Below are 15,956 nucleotides of genomic sequence, written 5' to 3'. Positions count from 1 at the left end.
CAAAGAAATTTAGTTTACCAGAAAGACACATAAACACAAGACATAGCCTTCATATAGTGGACTCCTAATTTGCGTGTGTCTATGCTAATGTGCTACACACAATAATACTAATATTTCTGCACTATTTAAATCAGTATAGACTATACCTATTATGAAGAAAATCTGGAGACTAGCAAGTCAGCCACTTTCCTTTTTTAAATCAATTCTTACAGGTACATTTTGTCTGTGTCTATGTCCTGGTGGACATCTATAAGAATGAAGACGAGGTCTAAATCAACTAGGGACAGTTTTCTTCACATATATTAATTCTGATATTTCCCTATTCCAGACAGCAGACTGGATTCGGAAATACAAGGTTTGAAAACCCAAAACAACAAGTTACAAATCAGTTATAACAACCTGACGGAACAGTTCAATAGCATGTATGCAAACCTGACTGCAGAGAAAGAGTTGTTTGACAAGTTACGTCTTAAAGCCCCAGGTAAGAGAATGCTATCTCTACACAGTCATACAAGGTTTAAGTTTGAACTCATTTGTATTTTGTATCAATTAAGGAACCACAAATTAAACAAACAATTACACTTTCTAGTCAACCACAATGGCTGGACGTTGTTCGGCTACAAATGGTACTTCATCAGCGCCGAGACGGAAGTCAACAGAATGAAAAGCTGGGAGGACAGCAGACGACACTGTCAGAGTCAAGGAGCTCACCTGGTGAGCATAACCAGCAGAGAGGAAAATGATTTTCTCAGAACCAATCAGATGGGCCAGAGGGCCTGGATTGGCTTGTCTGACCGAGTATCTGAGGGGACGTGGCGCTGGGCGGACGGGATCACCCTGCAGGGTGAGGGTTTCTGGAGGACAGGGGAGCCTAACGATAGCGGCAAAGAAGACTGCGTGGAGCTCATTGACGGAACCTGGAACGACCTGCCTTGCTCCCGGAAGCGTAACTGGATATGTGAGATGTAGTACTATAGTGCAAGAGGGTTGAGAAGTTTCTGCCTTGGTACAGTACACTGTTTGTATACAGTACTAAGTAAAAAGGAAACTTCCAGTGGTTCCCAAAGTGGGGTCCGGGGACCCCCAGGGATCCTTGAGGGAGTTTCAGGGGGTACCCAGCTAAATGATAGTTTGTAACCAAATGGACCCTTATGGGTCTGTAACTCTGGGAGTTTACAAATGGAACCATACAATGGAGTTACATTAACATTGATTTTACAATATAAATTGGAGGTCCCAGAGATAGAAATGACATTAAATGGGGGTCTGTAGACTAATATGCATGTCAAACTGGGGGTTTGACATGCATCACTGCTAGAGCCGTCAAAATCTTCTCTTATGGCGGGGTCCCTGGCATATCTTTTTCAAATGGGTGTCCGCGGGCTCATCAGTGTGCATTTGGGGGTCCTTGACATGAAAAGGTTTGTGAACCACTGACTTAAACCATGCACTGACTTTAAACCAGATTTGGAAACGACTGGTCAAATGCCCTGATTCGATTTGTGAAAAATACGTTTATGTTTAGTTTAGTTTATGTGATGTGCTCACAAGGAATAACTGATGAAATAACAAATGTGAAGTTATATTTTTGTGTTATTGATTAGCACATATTCTTTAAAAAATACCTTTTTAAAGTGCCTTAATGACCAATACATTTATTCAACATTTTACTCTATTCAATTACTAAACTATTAGGGAGTAGAGGTTATTTCTATGGAGGGATGTTGGCCATTCTGATGGGAGAGATCAGGGGACATAGCATATTATTGTATTAATATGTGTAGCCTACTTTTTGTGTCAATATTTTTCATTTAAATTGTATACAGGTGTATATTGATTGTGTTGAATTGTGGCACGTACAGGTATACCATTGTTGTTTTTGTCTTGCATTGCTTGCAATCATTGTCAATTGATATATTATTTATCTTTCTTATGTGAAATGAAATAAAAAGTAATCACAAAAAGATTGTTATATTTCATACAATAATTCATATCACTGAAAATATTACCTTATAGGCTAATTTACATTGAAATAACAACTTTGCCAGTTTACGTGAGATTTATGATAGGATTGATTGATTGATTGATTGATTGAAATATTTATTAACAGTTTGCAGAATTACAGTACATTTCAAGCACAAACTCAATACAAAGACTGTTAACTGTGAGTGGACGACCCAATTAATTGCTTTTATTTCCAGCTTTGTGCGGTGGGAATGGGGCTTGTTTACAAGAGGGTCAATTCAATTCAATCACTTGTTGTTTTCCTCCATGTCAGTACAGTAGGTTACACTAGTATAAATTGTTTGATTAAAGGGGAAATTGGAAAACAGTGGGCTCTGGAGTCACAAAAGTCGATAGTCACCAATGTTAGTATAACATGCAAACCTCAAAAAGAAGAAGGATTTTGGTTTAACAGTTTAAACGGTCGGTAGTTAGTTAACCGGCTGCTAGTCTCGCGTAACCAGACAACTATTCCACAATCTCCGAATGGAATCTCTCAATCTCGAAGCATTTAGAATTAGAAATTGCGAGAGGCAACAGTCTGTCAACGCGAGAGCGGCGAGACTAACCGGTTGCTAATGCTAGCTGCTCATTTAGCGAACAGGAACGATTTTACTCTCCGTTTTCGGTGGATGCCGTGGATCCATCCCTGATCCACCCTGCAGGTAAAACATGATTATCATAAGATGGTACATGGTAAAGGTATAGGCTACATATTGTTCATAAAATAACTAATACAATTCACCAGAGTTCGTTGTAGCTAATGATTGTGTGAGGCTGTGAGCTCTCTTTCAGTTGTCATCGCCACCGTCTCCTAGGCTAGCTAACATCTAATTCTCGCTATCTTGTAATTTATTCCATCCAAAAAGGATTCTCATATTTATTATGATAATATAATATATCATCACTGTGGCTTTTTACGACCTTAGGTAAGATTCGGCACTGAAGATCAAAAAAATGGACGATATTAAGACCGAACCTGTGGATTTTGTGAAAGAATTCCAAGAATATCTGACCCAGCAAACCCAGCATGTCAACATGATCTCTGGTTCTGTCTGCGGAGAAAAAGACAATGGAGAATCATTTCAACCAGGTGAGATATCATCAACTTTAATCAGTCAATGTTTTTATTTATTGTAATTTGAGTGTACACTCAGTTTATGTTGGTTTCTAGGCAGCACCATAAAGAGTGACCATAATGGTCTCGGCCCCCCGTCTGTTGAGGTGAGCTTGTCCCTGGAAGAAGGATCAGAGATACACATGGACGGCTTGGAAAGGACCTACGATGGAAAATATAAGTGTAGTTATTGCAATTATGCCAACAAAGGGATGGCTCGACTGATAGAGCACATCCGCATCCACACAGGTAATGTAATACGATTCCAAGCACACCTTTCTCATCTGATTCATTGGTAACACTTGCTGATAAGATACCTTAATTCATTCACTATTAATTATTCACTATTGCACTATTACACCTACCCGCCTATGAGCACTCATCGTGGGCATAGAATTGAGAAAAAATCTACAAGCGCACAATGCTTGTAGACCTCCTATTTTCACCACTATTGTGCAACACTCTTGTATGATGAAGAATACAGGTATAACAACATGTAGGCTTTCCAGGTCTAAATGGGTTAAAATTGTATTATTGCGCTTTCACCACACACTAACCCCGGCTTTCACCCATCGCTAGGAGAAAAACCCCACCGCTGCCAGTTGTGCCCGTTCGCCTCCGCCTATGAGCGCCACTTGGAAGCACACATGCGCTCGCACACTGGGGAGAAACCGTACAAGTGTGACATGTGCGCCTTCCGCTGCAGCGACCGCAGTAATCTCTCTCACCACCGCCGACGCCGCCACAAGCTCCTGCCGACGAGAGGGGTGCGCTCCGCCTTCTCCAACAAGAGGATGCTGAGCGCTCTGCAGAAGAGAACCACGTCCCTGGGCTTCGGAAGACGGCTCCTCCTCAACTTCAGCCCTCCACCCCCGATGGCGCCGGTGCCAAAGTCGGATTACCTGAACGACATCAATCACGAGCTGCACCACCATTTGAATAGTAACGAGTATAAGAGCATGGCCAAGCCCCATGACGGTGGTGTTAGTGGCAGCAATGTCATTGTCAATGGTGTTTCAATCGATAACCCACTGGACCAGCTGTCTACAATCGCTGGCCAATTGGCTGACTTGCCTCCCCAGTCTCAAACACCTGTGTCCCCAGACAGGGTCTCCTGCAAGGATGAGAAGCCAATCATCATACAGATCTCGGGCACGCCGGTCCTAATGTCAACAAACGGAGTCCAGACGTCACCTCTGACTGACGAATCCTGTCACTCGGAGAACAGGAAGTACAGCCCTGGGGCAGGGCTCGGCTTTGAACACAACACGCAAACTCTCACTTCGAGTGTTTGCAACAGCCAGCCTGGCACGCCCGGCCCTGGCGCCAGCACGCCAGACCAACATCAACTGCAAAAATGCCCCCACTGTGATATCCACTACTCAGATAACATCCTCTATACCATCCACATGGGCTGCCATGGCTACGAACACCCGTTCCAGTGCAACATCTGTGGTTGCATATGTAGAGACAAGTATGACTTTGCGTGCCACTTTGCTCGTGGACAACATATAAAGTGACTCCCCACACGTGGCAACGGTGGCATAGAGTTTTAGCTTTTCCTTAAGGGCTGTCCACACCAACAATAATAACATGTTGAACGGGCTTTATAAATTCAGAATGATTCATTTTGATCTTGTTTCCACTGTGGTCCTATGTATTTCTATTCATCAAGGTCCCAATGATATAGTTTGCCACTGTCATCAATTAGTTGTGGTGTGGAGTCTGCCTTCAAAATTGAGTTAGAAACTTATTTTTTTAAATGACATATTTAGTTATATTCATAGTTATTCTGGTGTGGATGCCCCTTTACTACTTAAGGCTCATACATAGTCTGGATTTTCGGTGGTTAGGTGACCAACCAACTACAACATGACGTCACAAGCTGCGGTGAAGAGCAAACCACTGCCACCGCTCCAGCCCTTCTCTCTGTTTTTACTCAGCACCGCTCAACGTTATTTCGCGGTGGTTAGCTCACCACCGAAAATCCAGACTGAATAGGCCTTGACATTTCAGTTTTACACTGATAACCGTAAATGTTTACAAATGTGACAAATACGTTACGTTGCCTTATTGCAGTTCTACTTTAAGATTTTATGTTTTGATTAGGTTGGAACTTTGACACACTTTTTTCTTTTTTTTTCAAATCTTGAACTCCATATTGTCAGGATATATTTTAATGCTTTTATTTATGTGGGAAAATGTAGAGGCAGAAAGGTGAGGAAAGACATGCAGCAAAGGTTGACAGCCGGAATCAAACCAGGGACGATGAAATATGGTCCATATGCTTACAACCGCTCAAGCTGCTGGCATGACTCACATTGTCAGGATATCTGACAAAACAAACATGATTTCCAAGCCAGTCTTCCAGCTTTGTTGGGGAAGCCTAATGTGGGACCCGTCTGATCAAAATATGTGGTGTTCACTGTTAGCCTTAGTCATGCTTCTCTCTTAGTACGCAGTAAAATCCATTCCAGAGTGCTAATGCAGTGGTTACCTCAAAAAAGAAAGTAAAAAAAAAAAACATTACTGCATCAAACGTAAACAACAAACTATACCATTAAAAAAAAGAGGGGGGGGAAAAAAGGCCAAAATGTCAATGTAGAGGCAAAAATTGTGAAAATATCCAATCTACAAGCTTAGATACCGTATGCTATCTTCACTATGTATCTGTGGAAGCGAGTCAAACAAAACGTTATGTCTCAACTCCTACAATTCCAAGTGCTTGTCAGGGTGGGGGATGATTTTGGGGGGGTTGCACCGTTGCAGCCTGAAAAGGTTGAGAACCACTGTGTTAATGTACTCAGAATGTGCAAATGGAACAAAAATGTGCCCTTGTGGGTCCATTTGTACAATCTGTTTAATTAACACTTAGATTTTACAGTGTACATATACATACCTCACAGTACCATGACTGAAGATGGCATGAGCCAAATAATTTATTAATACTTTGGATAATGTACTTAAATGTTGTAGTGTTACCTTTTTCAAGTGTTTTCAAAGGATATTTAAAATATCCCCTTTATAAGCCTTGTAGCATTCATTATATTGTGGTGCCTATTTTTTAATTTGAACTTATTCATAATTTGTATTGTAGCAGACTCAAAAACAATATTGTCTGATAAAGATGTCTTGTCTGGTGTTGAGTTTCAAATTACGTTAACATTTAGTTCTAAATTAAACCATGATCAAGTGATTTTGTTGTATGCAATGATTTTGTATACCATTGATGCCAAGAATAAAGTAGCATTTGATTATAATTGTCTTGACATTAACAAAGCTAAGTTATTTATATATTGTTTTTAATTGATGACCATTCACACCACAAGACGATTCCAATTTCCAAGTCAGTTTCAGTCAAGTGGACTATGAGCAAATTAAAATAATATACATCTGTAATATATTAATGTTTATGTAGTATTTGGTTGGTGCAAAAGAAAGAATATTCAGTCATCAAAAAATGTAATAAACTAAATTACTTGAACAGCCATTAAAGTCATTTTTGAAAAGATCTGTACAATATTTCATTTTTATCATGGTCAAAAACTTGCACCGCTCTTTTCACCACATGGTCAACATCAATCTCTTCTTGGGTGGCAGCTAGGTCTTCGAGGAATTGTTTCCGCATGGTGTGAAGGAATCTCGTCTTGGATTCATTCAGCTCTGTTGCCAAAGACCTCAAGCTCTCAGGTGGCACTTGATTTTCTAGAACCAGAGGAGCAAGAACAGCCTTAAAAAAGCCTCAACTTCTGATCACAGAGATGGCTATTTGAAAAAAAAGATTACAGTAGCCTCTACTGTTAAAGGAGTAGTTCATTACACACCCCATGAAGCCTTGAATTTATAATCTGACATAAACCAATCATTTTGATGACTGGCGGACATCAAATTATTGGTTTAGGAATGCAAATCTCCATGAATTCAAGGATTCATGATAGAAAATAAGTAATTTTTGGGTGAACTATTCCTTTAACTGAAATTAAATGTTTATTGATAATATATAGGCCTATATACTGTATGTTAACTTGTATTTGATTAAAAGGAGCTTGGACGAGTTAACCAGGGTGGACTTCGACTCCTGACATCACAAAATATTGTTTACTAGATGTTTTTTCAAATGTTGGAGACGGGTGGATTTAGCTTATTGCTTATGAGAATGCCAAATGGGTACACTGACTTCCCAGTGTTTAAAAGGATTTATTGCCCTGTCGTGAACTAAACTGACAATGAAGACTGGACAGACCTCTGGCACTCTTCATGGCTTCAGAGACCAAGCGTCGACAGGCCTGGTCAGCTTGGTGTATCACACTGGTGGCACATTTCAAGCGGTCAGCCTCCTGCAGAAAACAACAATGAATGATTGAATCAACGCTACTATAGTTTTAGTATTTATATTCTGCAATCACTTTCTGCATGTCTGAGGCAGGAAGTATACAGTACACATGCCTTTTGCTCCGTGTGGTCCTCTGCTGGACTCAGTGGGTTGTTCAGTGCAAACAAGATGAACTCCATCAACTTCTGGCTGAAAGCATGTCACATACATAGACAGGGAGACAAGTTTTTCAATTTAATTTTCAAAATAGCCCACCTACAAGCTCATAACGCGTTGCACCACAAAGTACTGTGTGTAGATTTATTTTATGTTTTGGAAGGTTTTCGCCTACATTATAATGATGACAAGCCCAAAATACTAGGGACACCAGCGTTAAAGAGGTTTATACAAGTTTTTTTGGGATGACTTACGTGTCTCCTTTGGTCAAGCTATCTGTGGTGTTGAGGACAATGCTGTTCTTCTCCCAAGAATTCTTCTGTGGATTTGGTGACACCATACGTTTCTCCATCTCTAATATCACCTCCCTAGGCAATGGAGTGGAGCGGCTCTGGTTTCTGCTGATGCATGTCTCCACAGGACAGTGAAGGTACACCTGGCAGAACCCCAGCGAATCTGCATTTAAGCATCCATTAAAACATCAATTTCACTCTTTTTCTTAAAATCTGATAAAATATGATCAGAGAACTTACCAGTAGTGGAAAGTAACTAAGTACATTTACTTGAGCTATTTGAAAATAGCAGATCTACGACTCTTTGTGAGCTCTTGGATTGGCCATTAAAAAAAAAGAAGTGGGCGATTTGGAACACTTTTGGTACTTTAAGTATATTTTCATGGTAATAAATAAATACAGGTATTTTACTTATAACAGAGTATTTATTTATTATGGTATTGCTAGTGCTACTTCTTCTTAAGTTAAAAAAAGAAGAAAAGAAAACTATTCTGAACACCACCATTGGAACTTACACTTTCTTGCCAGTTGGTACACTTCATATCTCATGCTTGGATAGTAGAAGTTGTCATCCAGGAGGAAAACTAGTGGAGATGGCTCGGTCAGGGAGGTGCCCGCGGTGTCCGATGGCAGTGCAGTTTGGACGCATTGCCTCCAAGAATCACGATTTAGCGGACAAGAGGCAGGTGGCTCTGCCAACACCTGTGGCTTCTCCAAGAACTGCTCAATGCACTGAAGCACTGCATGTCTATACATCTTCCATTCAGTTTGCTGAAAAGAAAATGGAAATTAGTTACTTAGGGGTGGAATCATGTAGAATTATAATCATTCCCTTTGGTTTGATTCCTTAAACGGTTCCGATATATTCAGTATAGGCCTACCTCACTGGTTCTTAAAGTGAGGTACAGGGACCCTCTGGGTTACTTGAGGGGGTTCCAAAATGGAACATTAAAAAGGTCTGTAACAAATGTACAAATGGAACAAAATTGACCTGTGAACACTTAAGAGTTAAGGTGGTCCTTGAAATTTAAAACAATTGAGAACCACTGATATTGCTTATGTACACATTTTTTAACATTATGGAAACAAACAAGTCTTCAATGATCCTTTTAGACTGTACTCATCATGGCATACTGTCTTGCATTTTAATATGTCTAATAAAGTAATCAAACAATCAATCAATAACCAAACAATTTTATTTTATTTGTACACTCAAGAGTTACAGACCCGTAACCGTAACTCCTGGTGGTCCCCGGAAAAAACGTTGAAAAACAGTGGAATAGTCAATAGACAATAAAAACGAACCAATAATACAATACAAATTAATATAAATGAACACATTTCCATTTTGTACACTCTTTAATACCAGGATGTTGTTCTTGTTATTTCCCTGTAAAATAAAGTAACTTGAATAAAATAACTCATTAATGAATAAGGTACCGTTTGGTGCTGCATATCACCATGGTTACCCTCCTCCATGACTGTAAAAGCATCCTCTGGGATCAGGTCATCATAAGGGACCACAGAGCACTTCAGTCTCTGCTCTACACAAAGCGTGCTGATCTGTCCAGCCACACTGGACTTCCCCGCTGCAGGCAAACCACACAGAACACACAGGCACAGCCGTGACCGCGCAGCGCCTTCTTCTAAATCCATGTCGTTTAACTCATGTGTTGAAAATGTCCGTATTTATAATCTGACCATAGTCCATACCATACTAGAATCAGTTAGGTTACGAAGCTAAAGTTAGCCAACAACACATCCAACTTGTTTTGTGGTGATGAAATGATAAAGACTGCAAATATAATGCCACCATCTGGACGGAGTGCGTTTTGCATGTCTGTCTGTGCCATCTCCACCAGGTCTGGTCCATATAGTCTGTTCAGAATCACTGAATCAGAATCTTGAAAACCAGTGCAGTTAAGTAATAATTGTTTTATACAAAATATCTGTAAATCGACAGTAGAGTAGACTAGCATAGCCTACTTGTGCTAAACAGCCCATTTAAAAATCCTATGGATTGTCATTTGTAATTCGGTAAATTGTGGCTGATTTCAATTAATTCATGTGCTGCTCTGTATAACCATAACGTTTAATATAACATTATCAGTGTAGTTTATTTTGTATTAATAATTTAATATGAATTACTCATTACTAATATGAAGTACAATGTACATCAGGTTCGTCCACTTACTAACAGGTGAAATTATTTTCAAGTCGTGTTCATGGTTCAGGATTTTTCAGCCAGTTTGTGTGATGTTGTCGAAGTTTAAGATACTGTTGATTACTCTGATATAAGCAGAGATGTTTATTTTACCCTTTTAATTTATGGACAAAAATACATACAAATGTGTTATCTCCTCCAGTCAATACCTCTTGGTACACTATGTTATACTGCCCAATATAAATAAAGATAAACAAATATTACATCCTAACGAATTAGAATAATAAAGGTTCATTATTTGCTTCAGTTTCATATATTTTAGATTCATTACACAACTGAAATAATTCAAGCCTTTTTATTGTTTTAATTTTGATAATTATGGCATACAGCTCATGGAAATCAAAACATCCTATCTCAGTGAATTAGAATATTTTACGAGACCACTAAAATAAATGATTTTTTTAAACGAGAAATGTCGACCATCTGAAAAGTATATTAACATATGCAGTTACTACTTGGTTTGGGCTACTTTTGAACAAATTATTTCATCATGGAGGTGATCAGCCTGTGGCACTGTTGAGGTGTCATGGAAGCCCAGGTTTGTTTGCCGTAAATACATTTGTATTGTTCAGTCTCATGTCTCACACCTTCCTCTTGACAATACAACCTAGATTCTCTGTGGGGTTCAGGTCAGGCCAGTTGGCTGGTCAGTTAAGCACAGTAATACGGTGGTGGTCAGTATACCTACTAGTAGTTTTGGCTCTGTGGGCAGGTGCCAAATCGAGCTGGGAAGGAAAATTAGCATCTCCACGAAGCTTGTCAACATACTGAAGCACACAGTAAAATATAATAGATGTTTGTGTTGAGACTCTGGACATGACAAAACACAGTGATGATTTAGGCCATGTTATCTGCTGGTGTTGATCCACTGAAAATGTAACAATGGTTTCAACACAGCCATCTTTTTAGAGTACATTTAGAGCTCTAGCACTGTGCACTAAACACTCAAACACCAACTTTATACACTTGATGCAGATCTAAATTGTAGGCCATCACAATCAAAATGGCGCCGGTAGGCCAGTAGGGCTACCGTGACGTCAGCCTTGCATTCCCTATTGAAAACCTTCATAATTTGAATTATGCTTTAAGTAGCATGTGACGTGTCAAACTAGGGCTTATTCATGATTCTGAGCCCATTCCAAGCATTAGTTTTAATAAAAATAATTTATAATGCACTTTACATTCTTCAGAAAGTGCTACAGTAGACAAAAGCGTAAAACAGTAGGCAAAAGCATAAAAGAACATCACACGATTAAAACACACAGCATCAACAACAACAAATATTTTGAACACAAAAATTATTTTGACCATTTGAACAATTATTTTGAACATTTTGAATAGTTTTTAGACACCAGCTGTCTAAAAACCCGGAAGAGACGTCAGCAGACAGCTTCTTTTGTCCGCGCATGGAATCTTAGGTGTGCTTACTGAGTAGAGTCAATTCTAGAGATGTAATTTCCTGAAAGTCCAGGAAACATGAATATTGGGAAATGTAGTAGTCATACAAGTAATTTGTAGTTCAAAACTCCGACTTGTGAAGAGAGAAATGAAGGTTTCTTAGGAGGGAGACTGGGGGCTGTATTTTGCGTGTCTTGACTTAAGTAGCAGGTCTTATTCCCTAACTTGAGTAAACTAAAGACCTGGAGGCGTGATCAATGCTCTTTGGCCACTCAGAATAGCCAGATGGCATTGATCACGCCTCCAGGTCTTTAGTTTACTCAAGTTAGGTAATAAGACCTGGTACTTAAGACACGCAAAATACAGCCCTGGGTGTCTGTAGTAGAGATCACCACAAGGCCAAATGGATGTGAAAACATGTTTGTGAGGAGACAGTGAAAAACACTCCAACTAAGATAGTGAGATAATGAGGTGCCACTGAAGGCCATTAAATGAAAAACAGGAGTTATCTAACTGGGGAGAGTGCATATAGGACAAGCACTCAGGGCCAAAGTGACATGAAAGATAGGATTTCTGAACAATAATGGAACATGAAAAGCATTAATAAACAACAATATTAAAATCTATCAGCGCCCCTCAAAAAAGAGGCTGTACTCAGGTAGCACAAAAAAGTACCTCCTCACCAAGCATTCAGCTTGGCGGCTTCGTGACTGTACACAAACAATTGCCCGTGATCAGGGGAGGGGAGCCAGGCGGGAAGATGATCTTTGTCAATCTGTAAATGGCTTGGGTAATGTTGAGCAGGGGGAGTAGGACAGAGGAGACATGTCCCTCCCAGTGGGTCTTCACACTGGCAGGTGAGCAAGTAGGGTACAACAGTAGTGACAAGCAGCGGGAAAAAGTGGCATAATGACTAAATTAGGATCTTAGGGTGCACTCCCCTGGCCAGGCAGTAGCATAGTGGCCATGATGAGGAGACCGGGAAGTCTTGTTGAAGCCGGGGAGGCTGTGTTCTGTCAGGAGAACACTTACTGTACATTCAATGCTGCTTCTCCGCTCACCACGCCAGCAGCAGCAACCTGTATGCGAGATGGCAATTACAATAAAGAATACACTTTGAGTCCAAACCTTTCACCATAGCCCGACATAAGCAAACAAATGAACAAAAGGAACATATAGTATGGACGTGTTGTAGTGTTCTTTTGTGTGTGTGTGTGGGGGGGGGGGGGGGGGGGAGGAGAATGCCTACTATGGTCTGTGGTCTGTCAAAGATACCTCTGTTGTAACCCTCACTCAATAAAAAATATTACACCAAAAATAGACAATATTGTTTTGAATGTGATGTATGAAGTCATGCTTAGGGGATAAAATCATGCCTTATTACCTGTGACTGCCTGACAAATATTCCATGGTTCTCCTCACACGTAAAGTAGCGTTTGCCCCTCACAGTGCCATCATTCTTTCCCTCGGGCTCATCCAGGATGACGCCTACCCATTTTCCTGGGGCAAATTGTGTGGTGCCGAAATAAGCCACTGTCCCACGATTCCCCTTGCCTATCACCTCCACCAGAGAGCCCACCTCCACTGGCCCATCTCCATCGGCCGGCCTCCCCCATCTTGTAAATGGGGGTAAATGATCTGAGTTCATCCTGCTGCTATCACTGCTGGTGGTCTGAGGAGACATGATATGAGAAGATTAAAATCAAGTACCATTACATTCATTTTTGTTTTGGGGCACCCTCATCGTGGTATAACCTGGGACTGCACTCTATGTGTAGGCCTATACTATACTGTCCTCAGTGTAGCAACCATAATTAGACAGCAAGCTAAACTCCATTCACAGAGGACATGAGAGTCACGATATTATGCTTCAAGCTCCAAAATATTTATTGCTGACTCAAGGTGCATGCAGTTGTGAAGAGAGGTGAAAAACATACAAAAAGGTACGGTAATTATTGTTGCTTGTAAAAATGAGTAGAATTAAGTGTAAATATATAAATGTAGGATACATTTAAGGTTATGGTAAGTATATGTTTGGCAACTGTAACAATGAGGTAAATTAATTTTACAAGCATATGAATAGTACCAAATCCAATACAACAAAAAACACTCAAAATTAAAATAACACTGATTAAACAGCTACAGTACATAATCACACAGCACTAATGAAAATGAAGGTTCAACAACTTAAGTACCCCACATAGCCACATTGCTGTGTAAAATGTTAGAGCATAAGAAGCATAAGAACAATGCATCCAAAATAACTTTCACACAAGTTTAACACAATTAAGTGCAAAATGTCATACACACAATGCTTTCCTAGCACAACAATAATACAAAAAACTAATAAGCAATTTTTTTAAATGCTCAGGCTTTTGGATGAATGGCTTTGTAGCAATGTTTGTATTTGGCTCAAAAACTATAATTTTTTCCTCCTGCTTCCTGTCTAAATAGAAAGTTGTGTCAGTCTGTAACATTACATTACACAGGGTGTCAGTCAAACAAGGCAACATTGAGGCAAGCTTTTCCGAGATTAATAGCAGAAGCATGAGTAATTACTACGGGAAATGTACACACTTAAAAACTCAGATTAGATTGACAAACGACTTTCACTGTACCTGTACATGAAATATAACTATCCAGACGACCCCGGGGCGGGCTTCAGTCGCATCTCCAACGAAACATCAAAATGTCCATTTTACAAAAGGTGTAAAACACTATATGTTAAAGTGAGTGTGGTTTCACACATTAGTACATTACAAACTACTTTTTCTTTGTAAACGTAGCCTGTAGTGAGCTAGGATAGCCTACTTTTGTTTGGTTTGAATACATTGTGGCGGCAGCGTCTAGTGAGCTAATCTAGTGAGCTAATTTAAGACTTCCGGTGGACGATCTCTTCAAAATAAGAGTACCCTCTAGAGTATTGAAAAAAAGTTTAATTTGCACATTAAAACTACAAATTAAGCATTTAAATGATGCTATATGATGCTATAAGACACACATTATGTTTCTGTGTAAGAATAAGTAATTAAATCCTTATAATAATAATAATAAAGTTATCTAAATGGATAAATGCTATTCACTGGAGTGCATGGACTTTATAAAGTGGACACTGGACAAAAGACGGCTCCGCAAGGCAACTATCTGGACATACCCACGCGTTCGGGGAGATGTCCTATACCACACCCCACTCTCCGCTAAGCGGGAGAGGTGTAAAATTCACAGCAGCAGACCTTCTACTGGGGTCAAGGCTGACAAAAAGTACCGTTTCCGGACCCAGAATGGACACTGGACAAAGAGGCCTCCGCGAGGCAACTATCTGGACATACCCACACGTTCGGGGAGATGTCCTCTACCACACCACACTCTCCGCTAAGCGGGAGAGGTGTAAAATTCACAGCAGCAGACCTTCTACTGGGGTCAAGGCTGACAAAAAGTACCGTTTCCGGACCCAGAATGGACACTGGACAAAAGACGGCTCCGCGAGGCAACTATCTGGACATACCCACGCGTACGGGGAGATGTCCTGTACCACACCCCACTCTCCGCTAAGCGGGAGAGGTGTAAAATTCACAGCAGCAGACCTTCTACTGGGGTCAATGCTGACAAAAAGTACCGTTTCCGGACCCAGAATGGACACTGGACAAAGAGGCCTCCGCGAGGCAACTATCTGGACATACCCACACGTTCGGGGAGATGTCCTCTACCACACCACACTCTCCGCTAAGCGGGAGAGGTGTAAAATTCACAGCAGCAGACCTTCTACTGGGGTCAAGGCTGACAAAAAGTACCGTTTCCGGACCCAGAATGGACACTGGACAAAAGACGGCTCCGCGAGGCAACTATCTGGACATACCCACGCGTTCGGGGAGATGTCCTGTACCACACCCCACTCTCCGCTAAGCGGGAGAGGTGTAAAATTCACAGCAGCAGACCTTCTACTGGGGTCAATGCTGACAAAAAGTATCGTTTCCGGACCCAGAATGGACACTGGACAAAGAGGCCTCCGCGAGGCAACTATCTGGACATACCCACACGTTCGGGGAGATGTCCTCTACCACACCACACTCTCCGCTAAGCGGGAGAGGTGTAAAATTCACAGCAGCAGACCTTCTACTGGGGTCAAGGCTGACAAAAAGTACCGTTTCCGGACCCAGAATGGACACTGGACAAAAGACGGCTCCGCGAGGCAACTATCTGGACATACCCACGCGTTCGGGGAGATGTCCTGTACCACACCCCACTCTCCGCTAAGCGGGAGAGGTGTAAAATTCACAGCAGCAGACCTTCTACTGTGGTCAACGCTGAAAAAAGTACCGTTTCCGGACCCAGAATGGACACTGGACAAAGAGGCCTCCGCGAGGCAACTATCTGGACATACCCACGCGTTCGGGGAGATGTCCTCTACCACACCACACTCTCCGCTAAGCG

At 41.0% G+C, this 15,956-nt stretch overlaps 2 protein-coding genes and 1 long non-coding RNA gene across 3 annotated transcripts; 1 reads left to right on the top strand and 2 right to left on the bottom strand.

The window, feature by feature from the left end:
- Window positions 1–2,565: 2,565 nt before the first annotated feature.
- On the top strand, window positions 2,566–4,961 carry LOC310875185 (zinc finger protein Pegasus-like). Its single transcript, XM_083788321.1, has 4 exons — window positions 2,566–2,669; window positions 2,934–3,097; window positions 3,179–3,370; window positions 3,701–4,961. Exons 2-4 carry the CDS (start codon window positions 2,962–2,964, stop codon window positions 4,639–4,641), a joined length of 1,269 nt encoding a protein of 422 aa, XP_083644447.1. The 5' UTR covers window positions 2,566–2,669; window positions 2,934–2,961; the 3' UTR covers window positions 4,642–4,961.
- A 160-nt stretch (window positions 4,962–5,121) lies between these two features.
- Window positions 5,122–9,636, bottom strand: pstk (phosphoseryl-tRNA kinase). The gene is made up of 6 exons (XM_083788322.1): window positions 9,344–9,636; window positions 8,419–8,674; window positions 7,865–8,066; window positions 7,568–7,643; window positions 7,365–7,458; window positions 5,122–6,826 (listed from the first exon to the last, which is right to left on the bottom strand). Exons 1-6 carry the CDS (start codon window positions 9,557–9,559, stop codon window positions 6,618–6,620), a joined length of 1,053 nt encoding a protein of 350 aa, XP_083644448.1. The 5' UTR covers window positions 9,560–9,636; the 3' UTR covers window positions 5,122–6,617.
- Window positions 9,637–10,549: 913 nt separating this feature from the next.
- Window positions 10,550–14,335, bottom strand: LOC310874504. The gene is made up of 3 exons (XR_014570575.1): window positions 14,144–14,335; window positions 12,910–13,197; window positions 10,550–12,604 (listed from the first exon to the last, which is right to left on the bottom strand). It is a non-coding gene; the product is annotated as an uncharacterized lncRNA (long non-coding RNA).
- Between the last annotated feature and the right edge of the window lie 1,621 nt (window positions 14,336–15,956).

The sequence above is a fragment of the Protomyctophum parallelum genome (assembly GCF_964188405.1).
Source record: "Protomyctophum parallelum genome assembly, chromosome: 17".
Classification (NCBI taxonomy): domain Eukaryota; kingdom Metazoa; phylum Chordata; class Actinopteri; order Myctophiformes; family Myctophidae; genus Protomyctophum; species Protomyctophum parallelum.
Note: the sequence above shows the minus strand (reverse complement) of the source record. Positions and strands in the feature narration are given on the sequence as shown.